This window comes from Fundulus heteroclitus, chromosome 11 (assembly GCF_011125445.2).
Source record: "Fundulus heteroclitus isolate FHET01 chromosome 11, MU-UCD_Fhet_4.1, whole genome shotgun sequence".
Lineage (NCBI taxonomy): Eukaryota > Metazoa > Chordata > Actinopteri > Cyprinodontiformes > Fundulidae > Fundulus > Fundulus heteroclitus.
This window is the reverse complement of record NC_046371.1, coordinates 11,476,655-11,501,613: the sequence shown is the minus strand read 5'-3', so window position 1 is coordinate 11,501,613 and position 24,959 is coordinate 11,476,655. Positions and strand designations below refer to the sequence as shown.

The window sequence follows — 24,959 nt, the reverse complement described above, 5'->3', positions numbered from 1 at the left end:
TATTATTCATAGAACCAGAGCTGCAGTGGGGGTCAGGGTTTATATCAAACCATATTAATGTTAGGACGGCCCAGTCAAAGTCAAAACCTAAATCAAACTGAGAATCTGAGGCACGACTTGACAATTGCTCTTCAGACACTCTTCATCCACTCTAAATGAGATTCTACTGTTTTCCTAAGAAGAGTTGACAAAAAAGATTAGTCTCTGGATGTTCAAAGCTGGTAGAGACAGACCCAAATATTTCCACTTGCTATTGTACTAAAAGATACAATGTACTGACTGTGCAAGGTTGAATACAAATGCATGGCATACTTTAAAGATTGATATTTATATAAAAACATAAAAAAATCATAATTTGCTCCACTTCACAATTATGTTCTACTTTATGGTAATCTTAAATTTCCTAAATTTAGATAAAATTATAAAATCTCAAACCAGACTGTAAATCTACAGTTCTGAAGTAAAATCAAGGTGTTCTCTGGTACTCAGTAATATAGCAAGTCAATAAGGTTTTGAGTGTTCAATTCGTACTCAGAAGTTGGAGTTCTGAGATGGAAAACAGATTTAGAAATACCCCCTGATGTCAGTGTATTCAGACCACTGATCTCTATTATACACCGGAGTGCTGATTTTACCAAAAAACTGAAGTCACTGGCCGCCATCTTGCTACTCCCTACTTTCACAGAATCCCATAGGATTTGGTGGCAACAACAAGCAGTTTTCTGGCTGTGTGAAAACATTTCACAGGTAATTTTACAGTGAGTGGATGTACTAACACTATCAACTACTAGGAAATTAGGTGCTGAAATATTTTACTTGTTATTCATATTAAATACATATGTGTGTATATGTATTATATATATATATATATATATATATATATATATATATATATATATATATATATATATATATATGTAAATATATGTTTTTGTATATTGTTATTTATATATTTACAAATGTTATTCATAAATGTTGGCTGTCATGCATATAAAATGTTTTGATATCTCCAATCATAAAAACTGTTTACACTTCCTATGTTCCTTAATCCTCATATTGTTATCGGTTTGTACTGCTAACAGCAGTTAGCCTCAATAGCTCCTTTTCAATTATTAGCCCCAAGATTTGGTTTCATGGGGTAAACCAAAGTCTGCGACTTATGGGTTTTCATGTTTCCTTTTGCTAGGGGCCATTTATGTAAAACAGTCCCAACTACGCATGGGTAGCCTCGTGAGACCATCCTGATCTCGCGAGGGTCCAAGCAAGTGGTGGCAAGAAGACAGTGGTCAAAAGGACAATGGCAGAGAAATTTTATCCTTTTCCTGCCACTCTTGCCGCCACTCATCTAGACTTTAGAAAACAGGATAGAGAACATGCAACCGATGACGTTATATCTGATTAGCCCCTTTTACACCACCCCAACCCTATTCCTCACTGTCGGGCTCCACTCTATTTTACACCTGTTGGTATCAATAAGTAAAAATAAAGCACTGCTTCTTTCTGCATGGTCAGCACAGAGACTGCAGTGGTGTGCGGGGTGTGACTCAAGCGGAGGGTAGATGACACTGATCTGTGCTCCACAGTTTGCCTTCATTGGGCAAACTTTACAACTTTCTGAGTATAATTTTCGTTAGCCATAGCGAGAACAACAATGATGATTTTTAAGTATTATATTGCAGACTTTTGATCAAAGAAATTTAATTTTTATAGGTTATAGGCTATACACTCTGAGCAGGTCTCCTTCGCTTTCTCTGCCACGGAAAGCGAGCCTGCTCCATGCGCACTCACACACACACACAGTCTGGGCCAAGAACAGTCTGATTAAGGAACTGTGGCAAAACAGTTTATAATTAACTCAAAACGCCAAAAACATCTAGATTTTCACATTTGATATCTGTTCTATGCAGATATTCCCCACTAATTTAGTAAACGCTTTATAGTAACTTTTCAGCTGCGACAAACAGATCCAGTCTACGGGAAATCACAGACAGTCTGGTCGACCAATCGCTGCAGTATAGCGGGGGTTTCCCCATGCAGTCTCTCCGGACAGGCCAGCCTGTCAGCGGGTCAACTGGCTCACAATCCTGATGAACTGACTGCGTAGATGTTTGGAGGTGTACTTACTCGCCTAAAAACATCTTAAACAACTTTTTTTGTGATAAATTACAGTTCTAAAATCGATTGGTAAACTTGTCAACTCCTTACTCCCCCCTTGTGGTGGAGAGTGTTTCTTGCTGCACGAAACCCCACCCCCATTATAGCCATGTTTTCATCCAATTTTCATGCGAACTTTTAAAATGCCATATTGAAGAAAATGCCATTAGACACGTTTCCATCTACTGGTTTGTAGGGAATTAACTAGGCTACACAAAATGTAATGTCGTCAGAAGTTGACATTATGCATGGTTCTAGTACACGGGAAGTGGAGGTTGCAAACTAGCATGGCAGTACTTATTATAATGGAGAGAGGTTTTCAGGAATATCTTGCTTTTCGAGAAAGTTGTAATTGTTCTATCATATCATCCAGTACAGCCGATGTTTCATGCTGCCTGGAGACGTAGAGAAAGAAATGCAATTCTATACACATTACGGGAATATCCGGGAAGACGGCGACAGCAGGAACAGCTGATCAGTCATCTGAGGTAAATGTTTGCTACGTCAGAACTTATTCAGCAAACGTGTTTCCATCTCCTATTTGGCTCAATAACTCTTTTCCCCCAAAATCAAAAAAAACACCTCAAGGGAGTGTAAAAACCTTTTTGCAAAATTTAGAACATTATTTTGAATTTTTACCATTTCCATCAACCTCTTCTATTGCGATTCTTAAAAAATGTGCATAAAAAATTTATGGAAACACAGCTATTGAGAGCAATGAGCAGAAAAGTCCATTTGTTTTGTGATTTGCAACTGGACCGCTGTTAAATTGGGTGTGTAATTCCAAGATCCGCCTCCCTGACTTCCAAACCCGGAATGGATTATAAATGCTTGCTCATTTACCTGAGCCTGATGTCTAGGTTACTTCTTCTTTGCATAACTGAGGATGCATTGTGGAGCTTTTTGTCATCATAGATTTACAGAACCAAGAGAAATTTGAAAAAAAAAAACCACACAAAACAAACATAAATATTTAAAGAGGTTTGCGCTATAGGAATCTGAGCTGTATTTATTCAAACTTGTTTTTACATTTCTGCTTTAGGGCGTTCAGTTGTTTGTGTGCTGCCAGGAAAAGAGAAACATGGCAAAAAAAATCTGTTTATTTCCTCTCATCTTATTTTGTTTATGAAATGTTAAATTTCATAAAAAACATTAATTTTTTTCCAATTTTCATTTAACTTTTTTTTCAAAAGCTCCCTAGCCTTCCTATACACCAGCAGTTGAAATTTGCTCCAAGTTATTTTTATTTACTATATATGTTTAATGTGTATGTGTTTTTTAAACGTTTGTGTTTATTCTAAACTTTGTTTTTTTTACTCAAATGTACTATATAAATAAAATTTACTTACACCCTTTGCCAATGATCATGTGAAAAAATAAGGACCCCCTTCAAAAGTCCATAGCGTGGGATTGGTTATTGGTATTACAAATAGTTTTGTTTAATACTGAAATTGGAAATGTTGGGATTGTAGTTTTTGTGTTTTATTTAGTATGTAAAAAATTTAGGGAGGTTTTATAAACAGACGTTGGTAGAAATAATTTGTTTTTACAACTACCCAACCCCTTTGAACACTGTTTTGTATCTTTGATATGTTTTATTTTCTTTATTTTAACTATTGTTAAAAAATAAAAACAAATAAACCAAGCTTAATAGTGTTCATTTTAACGGCACTGAAAAATTAAAAAAACAAACAAACAAATAAAGCAAAATTGTCTGTAAAATGTAATGTAAAAAGTGAAATTATCTTCTTTTTTTTTTTAGTAAAAATACATTTCCTTTACATCAACTATTTAGACAAAGAACTCAATATCTAATAGACTATCATCCTGATGCATGATCCTTTTTTGTATTTTTTTAATAAGCTACCCTAATTTTTCATATCACTACTGACATAAAGTAGTACATAAATATTAGGAAGAACACTTTTCTGTACTTTGTTAAATTGGCCTTTTACTTGCTCATAAAGACATTGAAAATATTCTACAAATTAGCCAAAATGTATCAGCTATATTGAAACTCTATTAACAACTACATTACACTTAATTTTGAATTAATCTTTACGCTTATTTCCAATTTAAATAAGTAAATGCTGGGGAGGTTACAGACAGAGAAATGTGCTTCCTGTCTAATTAGCCAAAAAATAAAGAGGATTTTGCCATAAATATTCACTTACTTTCACTTAGATTAAAACATATTATGTAAACACCTTTTTTTCTGACAGTGGCAGCCCAGGGACCGTGAATATAACGAAGACGGCCCTGGAAGTCATGAATAATGCCTGTTGAGCAGAGCAAATGGAGGGCTGTCTCTTTAAGAGGCTCAACCCTCTGCAGAAACAATCGTTCAACCCCCACCACCACCACCCCCACCCCCCAACAAGTCATCGGACCTGTCAATCAAGCGGTCGGCGCCCTTTGAAGTCGGGACTCCTCGCCTTGTCTTGGGCTCAAATGAGCTGTTTGCTGTTGTAGTGAAACATTATTCCTCTACCGAGTAGCCAGCCGGGGAGCGCCACATCTCAACTTTTTCTTCTGTATGTGGTGGGGCTTTCTCTACTTTTGTTTCGTGGAAGCGCTCCAGCCTGTGGATATTTAGCAGAGAAAGTAACTTTATTCCCTTCTTTATTTATACTTTTTTTTGTTGTTGTTTTTTAATTTTTTTTTTTTTTTTTAAACTTCGTAAAAGAGGAGGAAAAAAACTCCAGGGGAGGGAAGTAGTCATGCCTCAGCTCAGTAGCGGCGGAGGGGACGACCTGGGAGCGAATGATGAGATGATATCGTTCAAAGACGAAGGGGAGCAGGAGGAGAAAATCCCGGAGAACGCGTTCACGGAGAGAGACCTGGCCGACCTCAAGTCCTCTCTGGTGAACGAGTCGGAAATAAATCAAAGTCCGAACACGGCGGTAGGTGTTTCTGTTTGTTTGTCTGTCTGTCTCTCTGTGTGTGTATGGCGCGCGCTACAACACAGAGCCAAAACAGCGCGTGAGAGATTGTTTTATTTTACACGCGCGCTGACAAGCGCTGAATGAAACCCCCCCGGAGAAGAAAAAGAAAATGCGCCCTCCGGGGGTTTTAAAGTAGTGAGATTCCGGAGATGACGCGTCCGAAACGGGGTCAAAACAACGCCGTAAAAGTGGCGTAAAGTCCGTACTTCTTTTGGAGTATCTCACCTGAGTCGGTGTTTTTGTTGTTGCAGCAGGCGGTCAGACGGGGACAGCAGGGCGAGCATAGGGTCTTCCAGGACAAACACCGAGAGCATCTTGACGGAGGTAAGAGGAAAACGCGTCTTCTCGCCCTCTCATCCGGCTATAGTGGCCAGTAGTTGCCTACTCTGTAAAAGCATGTTTGTTTGTCTTTTTGTTTGGTTGGGTTTTTTTTTTGTTGTTGTTGTTTTGTTTTAACTACACCGTCAGGGGGAAAAGGTATTTGGTCACGGGACACGTGCTGTAGCTTTGAACGCAACTTCAAAGGCTTTCTAAAGATGTCCATCATGTCACCAGTTACCAGGCTTACCTCAGATCAATCACCTGTTTTTCCCCTCAAAGCACTTCTCACATCTACCCCCCCCCCCCAAAAAAAAAACAGCTTTTACTAGAAATGCATCTATTAATCAGCAACATATCAGAATCAGACATTTTTTTCTTCAGTTATGGTTCAAATAAGGAAAACTCAGCCTTTAGTGACCACCTATGATTACTTCATTTGCAGCAAGTTATCAAATTCAAGCATGCACAATATGAAAAATATGGGAAATTCAATATGTACGTCGCGATGTATCTTTGCGTAACATAGTTCTTCTAACAGTGCGAAGAATTAAAAAATGCATGTGAATAATAGCTAAAAGTCTCAGTAAATTGTTTTAAAATACCACAAGAATAATCCACAAAGTTCCTACTTGAATTTGATTGTTCTTCTAAGACCACCTTTTGAGTATAAATGTTGGGTTATAACTCCTGAATCAAACGTACGGTCTCCGATAGAGATGAAGCAATCCCTCGGCCAGAGAATTGGATGATTTTTTCCCTCTACTACAAAAAGAAATGTGGGGATAATCTTGTAATTTAGTAGTTGGATTCAAAACTACAAAATTGAACAAGGACCCTGCAGCCATTTTTGTTCTCATATATCTGTTATAATCTCTAAAAATAATTGATGTAAGCCTAAATTAATATGTGCAGCTCAAACCTCAAAGACAAATAAAACCAGTATTGACCAGAAAAGGGCCTGATCAGTGCATCTCTAGGATTTTCTTTAGGTTTCTAAGCTTCCTTTAGAATATTCTTAATATTTTACCTACAACAGTGAGGCTTGCTCATCATGCCTTTGCATTTAAAGGCATTTTTCTGGTGTAGCTTTATCTTGATGTTTATAAAAGAGTGGGTCTGTGTTGCGAGTTTTTAATTATTTTTACTTTGCCACTCAAAAAGAGTAACTTCCCTCCTTGTGGGCAAGAACGTTGACCCTCTTGGTGCCAGCAGAGGTATTTTCCGTTAAACAGTAGCAGCGGTCGAACTGCACATGAAAAAAACAGCCCAAGGGGAAGTTTAGGGTTCAGGGCAATTAAGTTTTGGGGAGTAAAGGTTCAGGCCAGCATAAAGGAAACGCACTATAAATGAGCCGACTGTTTCCATTTTAAAATGCATCTAAAGAACTTAGCAACAGTGTCAAATATCAAGCGAGAGCGTGAAGAAATGATTGTGTTGGACATTTTTATCAAGATGGTTTATGGTGCATTGCACACAAACAGCTTTTCAAGTTTGCAAGATAAATAAACCCTGGTGTAGGCTACTCAGAAGTTACAAAAATACATGGACTTCCCCCTGACTGTAACAAATTCCGAGGGCCACAATCCAACGTGCCTTTCATGCAAATAAAATGTTTAATATCTAGTTCCTATTTCAATAAATCAGTTACACTCGTGGTGCAGCGCAGCCTCTTTTTTTTTTTTTTTGTAGTGTTTGTATGCTTAAAATGCAGAGAGATATATCGCAGTGTGCCTGGTTTTTGACTTGTACCTAGACCGCTGTGAGGTTGGGTGTGAGGTCCTTCCCAAAACCAGACTTCCTCACTTCCAGGAACAGAAGAAAGCAGCAAAAATGTTACATAAGTACATTTTTTATGTTAAATATTTTAAATAGGCCAGGACAGAGACATACTCAATCTAAATGTCATCAGCCGTCAGCTCTATCGCTCAGATCTGTCACTCGTTTGCTGCTCTGTTTCTGGCACAAAGCTCACATATATGTTTCACATCTCAAGAAAATAGTTGTTAATTAAGTGGCCTAATACTAATTACATTCTAGTCATTTTGTAGTAGGGAGTCATTTTGACAAATTCTCCCTACTACAATGAGATCCGCGTATATTTGCATTTAAAGGCCACTTTGAAGAAAATTGCAGCTTTTTCTAAACTTTGGGAAAAGTGTGGTTATGTTTTTTTTCTCTCTCTCTCTCTCTCTTTGCCACCCAAACAGAAGAGAGTGACCTCCCTCCCTGTATGCAAGCGCATTTTGAAAGTGTATAGATTTACTTGGCAGCTTTAATTATAGGCTGCCGTGAGTCGTTTCTCTCATTTCAGTCCTTCGTAAAAGAAGAGATGTCGTCACGCCGGGGTCGCCCGAGGAAAATGTCTTCTTAAAATCCGGATTTCGCGGTTTCAAGTCGATCCGTGAAACAAACTGAAACTTTCGGAATTTGGTCAATGAATATTAGCCGAGCTGCGTTGGTCTTACAGCACGTCACTCGGGTCCTGGCCAGAAAAGACTTAGCAGAGTCAGTTGTGGCCAATTGCTTTGTCTTGCAGTTTCAATCTTTGCAGGTATATAACCTAGTTGTGTGTGATCCTCAGAGAGAGGGAGAGAGAGAGAGAGAGAGAGGCCCCACGCTTAATAAGGGCGGTGGTGGAAATAAACGTACAAAAAAAAACGCTGCTCCTGAAGTTCACGCCTCTGGGCTATAGGTGACGGCTTGAGTGGTGTTGTTCAAAGTATTACATGTATATCAAGTCAGTGCTCGTGCAAGGATGTGACATGATGCAACCACTTGGTAATAGTTTACCTGCTCTGCATGCACGTTTATTTTGGATGTCTGCGCTTTGGTGTTGTTAAAGCTTTACAGCTGTGTAGTGAGTAAGTGTCAGATTTAGTCTTTTTTTATTATTATTATTATTATTATTTTATCAGGTCTCTGTTATCATTTTCCTTTACTGCTTGAACTCATCCATATAAAAGAGATTATCAAGGCGCGAAGTTAACCTTTTTTTTTTGTTTTGTAAATTGTAAATATTTTTGCTTTTCCATTTAACTTCAGTGTCGAAACAACAAGATGGAGGCATGTACAAGTCGCCGGCGTATCCAGGGTATCCGTTCCTGATGCTGCCAGAACCTTACCTCCCCAACAACTCAGTTTCTCCATCTGTAAGTCCACTTTACATCTTTCAGTCCTTCCTGCTACCTGCTGGTCACTGATTTTGCTCCTGATTGTGTGTTTTGTCAATCTGAGGCCAGCCTTACCTCTGTGACTTCCCTTATTTGTACCCTGTTGTCGAACCCAGAGCACAGTTTTGCTTTTTTGTTCAGTTATTTCAAAGAAAAGCCACAGGATTTGGTTTAGGGCTCGCTAGGACATCAAAATAAAATCGCATAGATGGAAAAAGTTTTAGAGATGGTCATCTTTAGTGTCTTGCTAAAACAAATAAATAGCAAACACCAGCCTGACTATGATTGTATTTTTTTTCTGGTCAAACAAAGGCAAAACAGTTCATCTTTAGATTTTATTTCTGCTTATTTCTATTTTAATACATGCTGCCCTGAAAATTGGACTGTAATCAATGGGTTATATCCACTCTAAAACACAATCACTGCACGTGTTGGCGCAACAAGGATTTCTGAAACTGAATTTCATTTACGTCTTCTTTCATTGGAAGATAACGTCTTGTAAATTACACAGTTTTTACTAAGTTGTGTGTGTTTTTTAATGACATGATATGCACATGGTAGTTAAAAGTGTTTAAATCATTTCACTCGGTCATATTTATTGTAGACTGATGCACAAACCTGCCTGTTTTAGTGAAGTGAAGGCTTATTGAGGCTCTGAGGAGGCACGCTAAGGCGACTGTCGCCTCACTGTGAATCAATCACAAACTTTACATGTGCTCTGACTGGTGCTGTGCCTTCGTCAGATAAAGCTGCATCTAAAAATAAAAAAACATTGAGATATTGCAGGGGAAACTATAAAGAATAGCCTTTTTTTCTCGGGTTTACATCCTCTGCTGACATTTGTCGTATGTTAGGAATGTTTGGTGCCGTTTCACGTGACGTTTTCCCATCCATTCACACCTAGCATGAATGATAAGGGGGTTTGTCGTGGCCTTAAAAACAGCTGAGTGTTCACCTGCTGCAGGCAAACGACAGAAAGACGATCCTCTCTGACTGTCTGAAAAAGATAAATCACAAAAAATCCTTTAGGGCCTTAACGTGATGAGTAGTAACTGCACCAAACATGAGAAGTAGTGTCTAATTTGTTTGTTATTTATGAGGGAACATGTGACCTGATCTAACCAATCACGTATGCTGACAGGACATTGTTAAACTGTGTCGATCTTTGTCATTTTTGCTGCTTGTAGTTTGTGTTACTATAAGCAAATGAAGTCGGTATGAAGAGTGATTTTTTTTCCCCCAGTAAAATCTTTCCTTTTAAGAGCAACGTGTTATTTTAGCTCGCACTGTCTGTAGCTCATCTGTAATATCATTTCTTCTCTCTTTTTTCTTTAAACTGTATGCTTGTTCCCCACTTTTTTTTTTTTTTATTTGAAACCGTCTGTGCAGCTTTTGGAAAAAGCACGCCGTGGTTAGTTGCCGTTTTTTTTTTCCTTCTTTAAATGGAAAAATAAAACTTTCCACAAAGGAATCTAAATGTTTATGGGCTCTATCTTAAAAAGGTTTTCGCCGATTAGACAGCGTGCCCACACGTCGTACCGAACGCACTACAAGTACGTGTATTTGTCTCCCCGTTTAAACATGTTTCATGTTGCCGGGTGCATTATAACTGCACATCCGGCAACATGTTCACCAAACGCGGCGAGGAAGCACGATGGCGTCCGTCTACTGTGTCTCCTCTTAAAGATTGTTTCGTTTAAGAGGTAGAGTGTGATGGAGGAAGGGGCAGCGAGTGGGTAAGATAAAGAGCACTTTCTTTCTCCTGTGTGTCTTCGAGGCTCCGCACAATACTCACTTGTTGCTGCCTCCCTTATAATTAGCCCCCGCTGCCTGTGAGGCAGTAGCAGCGTTTCGGGGCCCCTCTACCTGCCACTTGAAAGGGGGTGAGAATAGTGTCGTAGCGGGTGATGTGGTGATGATCTGGGTGGGGGCTGGTTGCTCGGTGGGCTGGCTGGTTGGTTGGCTTTGATGGTTCTGGATGGAGGAGATGGATCAGAAACTATAGGTCTGGGAGACTGACGGGAAAATTACTGTTTTTTTAGTGTTGCGTTGTTAACGTGAGACAAGGTGACACATGTTGTATCTCTGTCTGTCTGTCTGTGTGAGTCCTTTTGCTTGCTTGGTGGCATTGCTCCCTACTGCTCGCTTGTTGTTGTAGTCTCTGAATGTCAGATCATTTTCTAATGTTTTTGTCTCAGATGAGTGTCAAAACACTTATTCTATAAGTCGAAAATGGGTTTGCGGGAACCTTCGGTCCCCTCTTCTGGGTTTTCCGTGTCTTATTTTATTTATTTATTTTGGTTAAGTTGTCAAAATTGGCTGCAATTGTTCACAAATGATACAATTATTTTAAAAGTCTCTTAAAAGTGCCTCTATATTTACTGACTATCGCAGCGGGAACGTTTCTAGAGGAAATGATCTGTAAATTAATGGTTATATCTTAAAACTTAACGCAAACACTCAATTTCATTCTGTTTTCTATCAATGTAATATGAATGTGTGACGGCAACACAAGGTTTTTTTTTTTAGGCTTTTGTTTCTCCTAAAGGGTGGAAGAGTTTGGATGTTTTGCAGGCTAAATGATTCTCCCCGGTTAAAATAAAACATTCTTGGATGATGGTTAAGATCTTTATTCGCTGCAGTCCCACTTTGTTTGCATCCACAAAATTGAATCTGCCTTATTCTTACTTAGCCATCATTTACCAGCAGCAAAGCAACAGAGGGACACCTATTTCCCGTAAAAATGTCTAAACTTGCTGAGCTCATTGCAAGAGCTTCAGCTGAATGGCAGAAAGTTCTGCATGGAGTTTATTAGTTGTCTGTGTGAATCCCCTCAGTGAAGCATGTGGGTTTGTTTTCACTATAAAAAGCTCTGTCCAGTTGTTTCAGTATTTTAGCGCCTTTTCTATTTACAATCAATTAAAAGCTAAAACAGACTTCCTTGCATCCTAGAATGATTATTGTCTAAGCTCTATCGACATATAGTTTTGAACGAAGCAGACAATGCTGCAAAGTGTACCCCCCCCCCCCCCCCTTATGTTAAGCGATTATACTCCTATTACAACATGTCATGGGACATTTTGCTCTCGTCACATTAATGGAGATATCAGAGAAAATGCCCACAGAGGAAGATTTGTGGGATTTGCAGATATGTCTAAACTCCCTTCAGCTTGTTGTCTTTGGATAAAGCTTTTATCTGGATTTTATAATGTGTTTGCATGTGTGCATGGTTGCTGTTTAACTTCATTACACTAAGTATGTATCTAAGGGTTTGGCATGTTTGTTGTGTTCATCTGCATGCTTTCTCCTCAAGTTTGTTGCCTTAGGCTTGTGTTTGTATCCAGAGTTCATGGTGTGTTTTGTGTGCTAATGTTTGTTCTCTCTCCCTATGTGTGTGTGTGTGTGTGTGTGTGTGTGTGTGTGTGTGTGTGTGTGTGTGTGTGTGTGTGTGTGTGTGTGTGTGTGTTTTAGACTGTGTTTTGCAGCATGTGTGCATCTGTGTGTCAGACCATCACTAGCTGAATGCTTAACGCCGTGGATAAATAGCAGACAAGTTTTTAAAGGGAGTCTTTGTCGTCTCAGGGAGTCAAAACCAAAGAGGAAACGTTTTTGATTGACATAAAAGTAGATTTTTTTTCATTCTAGATCTTGTTGCTTTGTGTCATTTCCACCTTTTTTTTATCTCTGTTCTTGTCTGTTCTGTCTTTATCGTCTGAGCCGCTTCTGTTCGACTTTCTTTCGTCATTCTCGCGTCCTTTGAGATAACCTTCGGGCACCTGGGAACTAAAGGGGTAAAGAAAAAAATAGGAGAACTGAGTCCCCTTAATTTAGGTTACACGTATGAAGATATAAAAAAAGAATATCAGAAACAGCCAGGGGACTATCTTGTCTTTTTCCAAAGACTTGTTGTATCCTAAACATCGCAGACTTCTCTGCTCTTGTTCTTTAATGTGCTGATCACACATCATCACTGATATGTAATTGGTTATGCAGATGATTGAGTGTTGTGTTTCAGCAAAATGTATTATATCATTGGTTGGTAATTAGTTTTATGTAAAGCTTTAAAGAAGTTTTGTGACTTCACATTTTTCTGTGGTTGCTTTCGCCAAACCTCACTGATATTTCAGACTTCTTGTTTCAAGAAAAGGAAGATATATCTTCTTATAGTGAACTTTAAATTAAACTGTTCTTAGACCAATTCAATAAATAAAGCTCCACTTAATGCAACTTTATAACTGGAAAAGCCCATCAAAGCTGTCTGTGACAGGTTTTCTATAAAGTTCAGAACAAGAAATGAGAGTAAATATTAAGACAGATGAGGGAAGATGAAGTAGTTGGATGTATAATGTGAGTTAAATCATCAGTGTTAGCCCTCCATACCTGAGTATATAACAGCAGGGATTATGAGCAGACTTGTTTTTTTTCTGAAAACTGATCCCAAGCCGTCTCAGGTAGTCAAACCAAAGCAAAGAAAACGTTTTCTATAAAGATTCAAGTACCGGTATTGTTTTTGTAGTCAGCATTATCTTTGCTTCGTATTAATTAAAACTATTCTCATTTTAAATAAATATCTTTTTATGTACGCAGATGACTAAGTGCAGTTTTTGTTTAAAGATGCATCAGCGGTTTGCGTTGATTGAAATTATGTAAGAGTGATTTACAAAAGTTCTGCGTCTTGACATGTTTGTGGGCTTGTGACCAAACCACTTTAATATTTCAGGTTGCCTGCTCTAGAAAAAGGCAGATAAATATTATCTTTATGTAAAAACGTTTCAAACTGTCCGTAGATCGATTGCACAACTTTATCTGAACATTACGTATCCTGATCTCAGTAAGACCTCATAAATATCATGTTTTTGAGAGACTTTCTCTGTTAACTTTAGCAATATCATGGAGAGGTCAATAAATATGAGGAGCTTTTAAAGAAGATACTTTAGGCAGTGATGCATGAGTGACTTCTTAGAGACAAGAGCTGCTTGCCTCTTAACTAAAATCGAATTGTTTGGTAGTGCTTTTAGTTTGTCTACTTTTACTCATCACACGGATGCAGGTTGGTCTGAGCATTTTCAAGCGTGCTTAATCTCATGGGAGATTAATCTGGTCAAAAGGGTTAGTATCTGAACCCTGAACCTAATATCTGATATTTGACTGTATGCAGTCGTTTTATTCGCTGTCAGACAGGCTGTGAAACTCCCTGTGATGTGGAAGCTGTGGTCACACGAAGACGTCAGCAAGCTCCGACGACAGCACGGTGAACTGGAGGCTTTTATCGCCCGCTGAACCCCGGACGCTGACTGTAAACGCCCTGCCGTTAAAATTCACGGGTTTCCTCGGGATAACAGTAAATGTTTTGATTAAATTACTGTTTGACAGCGCCGTAGCTCGTCAGTGGAATTTACGAGCCCGTGTTTAACAGCTCAGCGTGCGCCTCTCTTGTCTCGTTTGGGGGAATTTCCTGCTCATTTGACACTTCATTTCACAGACCAAAATTGAAAAATTGACAGGAAGACGGGTGAGAGGCAGCGTGCATGTTTGGGAACGGGAACTTTGAAACATCATTTCTAAGACTGTGGAGGCCCGGCTTGTTTGTTTTGAAAAAAAAAAAAGATATATTTAAGGTTTTGAGCCCCCAGAATGCCCCTTCATGGCTTTCTCCGAACCAAATCAGAATTTCCAAACTGTGAACGGAAAAGTCATTTTGACAGCGTGTTTGATTTCTTATTCTTTGTTGTTTTGAGTTTGTGTTTCATTGAAAAATCAGCTGCTGCCGCTGCCGCTGACAGGGTCTCGTCCTCATCTCCCTTTCTTCCTCGCTGCGTCTTCCAAAATAAGAAAATGAATAAATAAATGCAATCCTCCCAAGATCAAGGGAACGGCGTGTGTGTGCGCAAGACTCTAGGATCTTGCCACTTCCTTGTTTCCCATTGTACTACTGTGTTGACAGGGGGGTTGTTCAGCCTTCCTCTAGTCCTTTGGTAAACAATGGCAGCAACACAGGCTGAGGCCTCCCTAATCCCCCCCACTTTACGGAGTGCAGACCCAGGGGCTGGGATGAGCGGTGCTGGGGCCTCCCTGCCTCTGACTGGCAACGATAAGGACCCCAAGCACTCAGATTTAAGAGGCCTAAAAGAAAAGCAGCTTTCACTAGAAGGCAGGAAAAGCCTCTGTTTTCCTTTGAATATCACCACACTGTAATTCCAAACTTTGCCATTATCTCTCATTCACATTTTCCATGTAAAAGTTCCAGAAAGATAGATAGGGATGTAGTTTACAACATGCCTAAGCACTTCAGGGTGTGGGATTTGGCAGGGTTTTAATTATCTATTGTTTGGAAGTATGTAATTGTGAGATTACAGTTGGCTAAATAATATATGTGCACATCTACTGTCCGTCTGTTTAGATCTAAAGAGCTTTTATTTGCATTGATTTTAAAGAGCAAAACACGACGTTTTTAAAAGCTTTTGAGCTATGTTAAAGAAGGGTTGAGGTAGTGCAATGTTTTATGCGTTTTACAAGGTCAAAGATAACATTGTTTAAAATTATTAAAGATATAAAAACATATAAAACAAGTGAGATTTAAGAGGAAGAACAATATTTTTTCTACAAGTTAAATTAAATCTTAAATCCAAAACAATATACATAAGTCAGAAAAGTCTAGGTATGCGGGGTAGAAATTCGACTAATTGTCCTTTGACCGTCTCTGATCAGCAATCAGCATTTGAGGCACTGAAAATTTTAACTTTTTCCCTATTTATTGAATGCATCTAACCTGAAAAAAATCCTATATTTTTGCTCTACAAATGCATCATCCAAGAGCATGTGCTTCAATGTACTTGTTTTTAGAACTGTATTTTTAATATAATCTGATAAAGGTTAGGAATGCTTTGAAGCATTAATGTGAAAAGTCTTGTAATTTCTGTGTTTTCCGTTGGATTCAAAACCACTAGCTTTGTCAAGGAACCTTCAGTAAGTCTTTTTTCCTTCTTTGATTCCTTATAGTCCATATAAATAACGATCAGGATCAGTCAAAATGTGAACTGGGATGTCCGAATCAGCCTAAAAAGTCAGAAATTGGTGTTCAACTGGAAACGTTTGATCGGTGCACCTCTAAGAACTTCTCATCACTCACCAAATCCCACAAAACAAGGAAAGAGGCAGATTTGCATTAATTTGCAACCTGTTTTGACAAAGAACCCAACCCAGAGTTCACACAAGCTATGTTTACATGTGCAAAATTTCACGATCGAATAGAAACCGTTTAGATGGGCACACAATCATTAATCCGATGATAATGTGCGTGCATATGCACCAGGCTTTATGCAGAGTAGAACCACTCTGACATGCGCAGTTATCAAATTCCCCTAAAAAAAAAACACAGAAGAAGAAGTACTTCCATCTTTGCTGAACAAGAAAATAGTAAACAAAGCAGTATTGTAAGAGTTTTTTGGTTTTCCGAGCGCCCACGATGGACTTGCACCAGCTTGTTATTATGGTTAAAACGTTACTGAATAAATAATCACTTTGAGCTATTTTGATGTTTCGAATAGGAATTCTATTCTGATTCTGATTGAGCTAAATTCGATCACAATATTCCGATTGGCTAGTGTACATGACGCGTTTTTACTCAGCCTGGCTCTTTATTCCGATAACTTTTGTCCACGTAAACTTAGCTCCAGACATCATGGGAAGTCTGCAGAAGTTTAAAATATATTTGGTTGAAAGCAGATAAATAGATTTAAAGGTTTAGAGATAAAGGCGGTAGCGATAAAGAAGTAAAGCGAAGGAGTAGTTCAGGGAGGGAAGGAGGAGGATGAGGAAGATTAAAATACAAATGACCATAAGAGCCTCCTCATCGTCCCGGCTTTTGCTTTGAAGTAGCGGAGCTGTGAAGGCACCCGAAGAGAAATTGTTCAGAAGACTCTTTCAAGAGGCGGAAATGTTTAGAAGAATATCAGAAAAGGAAAGGGGGGGAAAAAACCTTTCGGATAGCCCCGAGGTGTTTATACCTGTAATTATTCATCCACTTATTTCTTTCCGGCGCAGGGTGAAGGTGGGGAGGTGGAAATGGTAAAGCAGTAAAAGACAGGTGTGTGCAAAGGAAGTGTGGGCTGGTTTGATTATTATTAACATTGTTTGTCTCTTTTTTCCTGCGTTCAAACATCTTCATAAAACAAGCGTTTAGCTTAGCTGTTTACACCTGTCTGCACTTCTGGGGTGAATATCAAAAGCACAAATCCTCACTGCAGCTATTTTTAAACAAAAAAACTGGAGCTAAGTATTTTGTGATCGATTGCACCCTTTGATATTTCTTTCAATCGGCACCACATTTTCCAAATTCGTCCCGTGCTTTCTGTTCCCAAGGTGATGCTATCATGTATAGGAAAAATAAAATAAAAAATAGAGCAAGCATCAGTTGCCTTCCTCTTTGTGTTTGCTTTAAAATAAACTCCCATTCTTCTGTAAATCTGCGTTTTAGACAAGCACACATGTGGTTACATGCAACGTACAGGTTAGATAAAATAAGAAAAGATATTTTCCTAATCAAACATTATTTTGTTTTTTGCTCTTTGCTTTTATTGTGGAAAATAAAGCAAAATAAAACCTTTTCACTTTATAAAACATTAAGAGGAGTCACACTAATGTCAAAGACACTGCTTTTCTCTTTTTATTCTATAAGGTAGTTGTCTACGACTTATGATAACTTCTGTAATCCCAAGAGTCATTTCTTCTCTTTTAGTCTAAACATCTGTGTAAAGTAATGTAAAAATGCCCTGAAGGAATAAACTTATAAAAGGCTTGTCCTTCTTTCAGAACATTAGATATTTCTTATGTCGTACTCACAACAGATGAAAACCTTTATTACCTCTGTCTTATAAGAATAGACCAATTTCAACATTTTAAAAGCATAAACATCCAATTCCAAGTAATGCAACTCAAATATATTTAAAATCCAACAGGAAAATGTATTTTTTAGAGAGAGACTTCACCGCATGCCAGGGTAAATGAATAAACAAAGTAAAAACCAGGTTAACGAACTCTTAGTTTGGTCAAACTGATCTCAAAAAAGCATTCTGATTAAATATTTAGCCAAAGCCGGAATGACAGCTGAGTAAACCTTGTATTTAGTGCAGTGTTGTGCTTTATTTAGAATAATGCACAATATTTGACAGTAAAACTAGTTTTTCCTGCCACCGGAATATAAGCTTTATTAGAATTACTGTTAATTACCCAAGGCAAAAGGGCTCAGGGGCCACATGTGGCTCCAGAGCGACAGGTTCCAGACCGCTGCCCGAAGGTGTGCATGTGTGAGCGGAGCTTTACGGAATAGGAAACAAGTGACGTGTTGAAAGTTGAGCCGGAGACTCTTCTTTGTTTCACGAGTGTCTTTATGGTTTTGAGAGAGTGTGAAATTGACAATAAATGGGAGAGAAAGTGGGCCCATTAATCATGGGCTTCCTCTTCGAGCCCTTCTGCACTTGTCAAATGAAGAGGCCGCGTTCACGTTCTGAGCAGCACGGAAACAGACCGAAACTGAAACAAAGGAAACTCGACAAGAGGTCAGTGGTTTCAAGCGGCAGATCTCTGCTTGGGCCTCACTGTCTGAATAGTCTTTATGAGCTCTCTCTGTGCGTGTGTGTTCAGGATGTTGCGCCCAGGTGAATCACTGGTGTTTGGAGTGAAACCTTGCAAAGTTTCTCCGGTGTCGTTGTTTACAGAGTGAGCTGTCCAACTCTCCCAGATGTGTGTGTTCTCAGCCCGTAGTTAATCAGTCACAGCGCTGACTCTGTTGATCACAGGTGCATTTAAAAACAACAAAAATCACATCTTCTCTCCTTTTTACTGCAGTTAAAACATAGGGCTTGTTTCAAAACATGAACAACCTACAGTTTTGGTAAATCAAACCAGCTCCAGTATGAAACTTTGGGTTTTGGATCATGTTATCTACACAGAAATTTTAAACTATGAATGAATTGATTCCATTTTTAACAGAAAAGCGTGAAATTTTCCTACTGCTGCTGAAATTATATTACATACTATGCGCGTTATATTAACATCACCTGTAACATTAATCCTTATTTTGATGCACACCCAAATGTATAAACATGGCATTATAACTTCTTTAGTTTAAAAGACATGACTTTGTTAGTTTTATGCCAGAAGTGACGGGACGCACACCTTCCAAAACGTTCAGACGTCTGTCTCGTCAGACCTCAGCGTATGTCCCTGAAAGTCTTCACCTAGATGCTTTTTGGTAAATGTGAGCTAGGCCTCTCGGTTCCTTTTGGTCAGTAGTGGTTTCAGACACAGAACTGTGTTATGAAGGCCATTTTTGCCCAGTCTTTTTTTTTATTGTTGAATCATGAAATATAGACTTAACTGAGGCAAGTGAAGCCTGTAGAGCTTTAGATGTTGTTCAGCGTTCCTTTGTGACCTCTTAAATAAGTGGTTAATGTGCTCCTGGAGTAATTTTGGTTAATCGGCCGGTCCAGGGAAGGGTTAGCACTATGTCATGTTTCTCTGTTTGTAAATAATGGCTCTCACTGCTGTTCCCTGGAGACCCAAAGCCTTAGAAATGGCTCTTTATCTGATGCCAATGACTTTGTTTCTCATCTGTTCTTGAATTTCTGTAGATTGAGGCATCACGTGTTGGTTTTTGAGATCTTTTAGCCTACTTCATGCTGCCGTACAGGTCCTACCTAAGTGATATGTTGATTCCACAAGTCTGGGTTTAGCTTGTGAAACTGAACCATAACATTTTAGAAACGTTGAAATATTTTTAAGACAAATTAGGTAGTTCATTTTTCACATAGGGAAAGTTTGGTTTGGATTCCCTTTTGCCGATAGTGAAAACCTTTTTATATTTGTCTTTTTATATGTTTGTCTTTGGTTAAAAAATGTTTAGGAGTGGCAAAAAAGCAAAAATAGAAGAAAGCTGTGAGGGGGGCTAATACTTTTTCACAATATTGTACTTTCATACCAGATAGCCGGTGCATACCTAATCACAACGTGGTGAAAAGTACTGGCCCAGAACAAAACATTATATTTTAGTAAACTCATATCTAAGGATATAAACTTATTTATTGAGGCACGACATCCTCAAGTAAAATCAAATGGCAGTCATTAATATTTATTTAGGTAAATCAATATTTTTGTAAGAAGCTCGTATTGTACTATCTTTCAAAATCCTTATAAAATAGCTTACTTTAACCATATGAATTAAAATTTTTGTTGCTTCTCCTCATACCAGTCAAAAAACAATGTGGTTTAGTCAGATTGACATAAATCTAGGGCTGCTGTGTAAAACACAATCATTGTTCTCACCATTTAAGCAGTGACATGAATTGCTGAGAGCTCAGTTAGTTGGAAACTCTCGTAGCCTGTTCACATTCTGAATCGTCTCCACCCTTCTTCGTCCTTAATCAGTGAGGGGTTTTAAAGTACAAAGTTGAGTAAACACCCACAGCCGGGTTTAATCAGAACTCAAACCCTTTCTGCCGTATGTAGTTTGGTTATCAGATTAAAAACAATAAAGTAAGACTTAAATTTACTTAATGATGCCTTCCAGTGCAGTATTTGTTTTCTCTAATAAACGGAAAACCAAAGACAGTGGCGCAAAGGACACATAGCTGGGTAATGAAGTATGGATTTACACCGGAGGATTTCACAAAATCAACATTTGTTTTTTTTTTTTAAGTGCATTCAAGAAAAAAAAAACATTGAATTCTGCTTTTACGTGTATTTGGTTCGACGACATCACGAGGAGCAGAAGAATTGAGCTGATCCAGCTGGTATTAGCAAACATTAAGGCGGATGAGCGACATATAGCGACTTATATTCTGAAGCATTCCAGCTCCATTTCAGGTTGTGGTCCTTCCTCTTGTTTTATCGGTGCCAAGTTTTTCTAAAATTCATTGATTGCTCCCAAATGTGGTTCAAACGCTTTGCTGCAGCTGTGCAGATTACAGGAAAACACCTTTGAAGGAGGTGTTTTGACTAAATATTAAATAAAGAAGGAGAACAGAGGGGAAAAAGTAAAATAGAATACAAAAGGATATACTCCAAAACTTCAAAAAATTAAATAGCGAAACAAATAGAACAACGTGCATTGACATCATGTAAAGCTGTCTGTCCATTTCTACAAGTATTTTGATTTAGTTTACAGAAAAACATGGCTTGTAGCTTTAAAAGAGCAACAGGAAAGCACAGATCATAGTTGTTTTTGTGGTTAATCAAGTGATATTCAGGTGATCTTACTCTTCACTAACTTTCTGTGTGGGAGGATTTTTTTAAAGAAACCAGATGAGCTATGGGAATTTAAGTCATTTTTCATTTCCTCCTTCCTTACAGTCAATAATCACAAAGTTTCACTAAGCAGTCACGACTTCTCTAGATTAGTTAAGATTAGTTTTAGCCTCGCACTTACGTTATAGTTTCTTAAAAAGAAAAAAGGACAATGTATCTAACAGCAGTTTTCTTACAGTGCCTGACTTGAGTCTGTTATCACTTCCTTTTAATAATTAGAAGACAATGTATGAAAATACAGTGTCAAACTGTTCAGGAGAAGGTTTAAGGAAGCAAAACGAAGCTATTCAAAACAAAAATGTTCTGAAGTCTGTCTGAGTAAAACCGATTGTTCTCTCCTAAACAATAGACGACGCTGGAGGCGCTGTATTCCTTCGGGTTTCCATCATTCACGCTGGGATGTTCCAGCTCTGCGTCTTCAGCCTCAGCCTATCTGCGTCACTGTTTTGCACCTCTCTGTTCACAGAAAGTCAGTGTGACGGCCATATGTGAACATAAACGACAATTTGCCTTATGTTCTTCCTCTTTGATCCCTCTCCTGCGAGGAAAATTTATGGCCCCGCTTGCACTCTCCCACTTAGAGAAGGAGCAGTGACTTTCCCCATCCATGTTTTCACATCTTGATTCAAGCTTGGATCTGGTAAACGCCTATCAAAGACGGTGTCTGGTGTTCAGTTTGGTTTTTGTCTTTGGTCTTTGCTGAGCTGATCATGTTTTAAGACTATTAAAGAGGTCAGAAGAATTAATGAATGATGTCTGTTCTGTTGCGTATCCCTTTTCTCTTACAAATACGTTCCTCTGAGTCAATCCTTGCAAGCAGAAAAATATCAAATCCAAATCAGTTTTCAAGTTCTTGTTGTCCTGCCTAAAGTTACTTACTGAACAAAATCTGGAAAAAAAAACACAGATTTAGACAAGGGGCTACTTCTACAATGGCATGTTCTCATGTCTTTTCTACTTTAAAGAGGGAGTTTTAGAAAAAAGTAGCTTTATACCCCAGAGAAACAGGAATTGATGGATCACTATTTAAAGGCTGCTGGAGACTTTAATATAATTAAAAGATCAAAGTTAAAAAAAAGTCTTCCCTTAATTTTAAACATTTTTGCTAGTGATTACATGTACTAAAATTAAAGGTTGGATTGTTTTAAAATTTTTCCTACTGTCAATTTATTTCAAGATTTTTTGACTATATTTACCAGGGGTGCTTGAACGTGTATAGGGTGCTTTATCTTAGTCCCCTAAAATACCATAAAGGTTCATTAAGACCAGCAGACTCATTGGTGTTTCTGTATAAATTATTGATTAACAATCTAGTTGAATAAAAGAATCTTTAGCCCAAAGTAATTTTTGAAATCGAGTCGAAGCCTATTGTTGGGCGCATGAAAGTTCTGGTATCATTACTACTAATTCAAGTATTTTTTAATTGAGTAGCCTTATATTAGAAAAGGGAATTGCTGGTTTTTGTGGACTCTCGGGGGGGAAGCCTGTCTTATCGATTTGATCACTGACTCACAAAAAGTTACCCCAAATAACCCGTAACCCATTCCCACAGAGGTTTTTACTTATGAATAAACCTCCACAGCTAGTGCGTTGATGTCAGCAGCTGATAATGTCCCATAATGAGTCTTCCTCCCTCAGACCTCAGCCTCCACAGCTGACCTTTATCATTTTTAATGTGCACTTTATTAAAATAGTCATCATAAAAATAGTAGACCAAACGAGGGAGTCAAACCCCATCGTCCTCCGCCCCTCTCCGCCCAGTCCGTGCCCGTGGTTCTGCCCAGACCAGCTGGAGCCGCCACAGCCGCATGAAGCAGCCCCAGCACACAAGGCTGTGATCTGAAGCGTGCACACACACACACACACACACACACACACACACACACACACACACACACACACACACACACACACACATGTCCTCACAACGCAAAATGTCCACACAATGTTGGTTGTTTGTCAAGAGTGGGTCCACACAACTACAGCTATATATGCCCACATTCACACACACATTTTTAATCCTGTCTCATATGAGACCAACACCTTCATGTGCTATTTATGTAAGCATACCAAAATACACCACGCGTCTAATAGTTACACCTGCTTTAATTATAAACTCTCATCTGAATGAGTGGATCGTGTGTTTTCACTTCCTTCTTTTCTCTTCATTTACACTGACATACTAACATACATGTTGAGCAGGCACACTGCAGTGACGGTTGAAAACACATTCGGTGTTTAGTTTGAATAATCTATTGTAAAACCCACTAAACCCGGAATAATGGATGAGTTTTGGATGTTTTAGTGACTTAATTTCTCAAATGTTACCCTTTGGAGACAGGACTACACTATATTGGCTTTAGGAAGCAACATGATATTTTTAAAATTATTCTTAATAAAAAATAAAAACGTTTCAAAACTAAAATTGAACTATGAGCTATGGATAATCAAATTTTGTCTATATTCGTTAAAAAAAACTTTGAAATAGCCCTTTAAATTAGCATCAAGGACTAGCTTTGGCACCAAATCTACGGGGGAAAAAAAGCACTTGAATTTTCCCTTTTATCGGTTTTACGAATAGAATAAAGTTTCAGCAAATTACTGTGTTTTAAACAATCTGTAAGCAGTGAAATATTATAACTGTACCACAAAGGGGAAGTTAAAGAAAATCACATACTAACTTCAGTGTTAGCTAGCCACAACGTAATGTTGTATAGACATGCAGTGCTTAGTCATTCTGTCACTGTTTATTCTTCTATTAATGTCGCAAAATGCTTCCACACAAACAATTTAATAGTAAAAGGGAATAGAAAAGGGGATTATTGAGGCAGTGTTCTTCTAGAGGAGAAATACTGAGATGTTTGATTTTATGAGGTCGCATTACCATTCTGTACATGTTGACAAGGCATTGGCCAATATCAGAGTCTAAAATTCATATAAATATAGAATAAACACGGCATTTTGTTTTCACATAATTGTGTTTTACTGTTGTTGTTTTTTTAAATAAAAGTCACGCAAACATACATTTGGTTGATTAGTCAGGCAATCTACTGAGGAAGATAGCCTGTAGTCGGCTGCTCCACAGACATGCTTCTCTTAGCTTTTCATCTATACCTTTAAAACAGTGTTATTTTTGTCAAGAGTAATAGGTGATGCTCCTTTAGATTCCCCGCCATGACTGCCAGAGGTTTTCATGACCTAAATGATTTCCAAACAGACAAATTTGGCTACATTTACATTGTAGGCAAATGCGACTCAAATCCAATCTTTTTGGCCATATGCGACCCATGTCCGTCTTTTTAATTACAGTGTGACTGGCCCAATTCTGATCTCTTCATCCAAAAAACAAGATCCAATTCATGCCACTTTCATATGTGGTCCTAAATCCGATACTGATTGGATATTTTTTCAAAGCCTTCGTAGTCTGTGAAAGGTAATGTCACATTTCATCTGTCTTTTACGTCACTGTCTTGACTCTTACTACACATCCACACAGACAGGTACAGCAGTAGTTGTTATGATGTTGTCTTAATAATGTTGCCTCCTATTATTCAACATCATACCAGCACAGAGACGCCGGTATCCGCTATGACGTTTTTGTTTTTTGAACAATGCTTTATTGAACAGTTGTAGAAACAATTACATCAGGCATTACTTCTGTAAATGGTGCACTGCTGTGCGATGTCTTCTTTTGTGATCTGGGGTTTTGAGCCATTCAGACAGCGATGGCGGTCACATTTAATTAGTAGTATGAGTGACCACTTATTTGAGCAAAAAAAATCAGAATTGAGCATTCAGGGCAGCATTGTGAACGTAGCCTTTTTTCTTGTAAGCAAGAGAAAACGTGGGAGACTAGCCTGAGCTACCAGAGCAGCAGTGGACATCAACAGGAGGGGTAGAGGAGGCTTTGTGTTATCTTATGCTCTATACAGAGAGAAAAGTGGTCACTTGCCGCCTTCTCTGATAAAAAAAAACCTAGTACACCTTGATACCGATACCGCAGACCATGCCTAATGCCAGCAGATAAGGATGTTATTTTCCTGTCTTTTTTCATGCCATAACACAA

General features: G+C 38.5%; 1 protein-coding gene across 12 annotated transcripts in view; it reads left to right on the top strand.

The window, feature by feature from the left end:
• The first annotated feature begins 4,533 nt into the window (after positions 1-4,533).
• The window catches only part of tcf7 (transcription factor 7), an 87,385-nt gene continuing 66,959 nt past the window's right edge, over positions 4,534-24,959 (top strand). For 3 of the 12 annotated variants that reach the window (XM_036142851.1, XM_036142861.1, XM_036142860.1), the window contains exons 1-3: positions 4,534-5,057; positions 5,351-5,423; positions 8,463-8,569. In XM_036142851.1, the coding sequence (XP_035998744.1) occupies positions 4,875-5,057; positions 5,351-5,423; positions 8,463-8,569 (363 nt within the window). In that variant the 5' untranslated portion in view covers positions 4,534-4,874. The remainder of the gene's footprint in view (positions 5,058-5,350; positions 5,424-8,462; positions 8,570-24,959) is intronic. The other 9 variants (XM_036142857.1, XM_036142855.1, XM_036142853.1 and 6 more) reach the window with 6 other exon arrangements.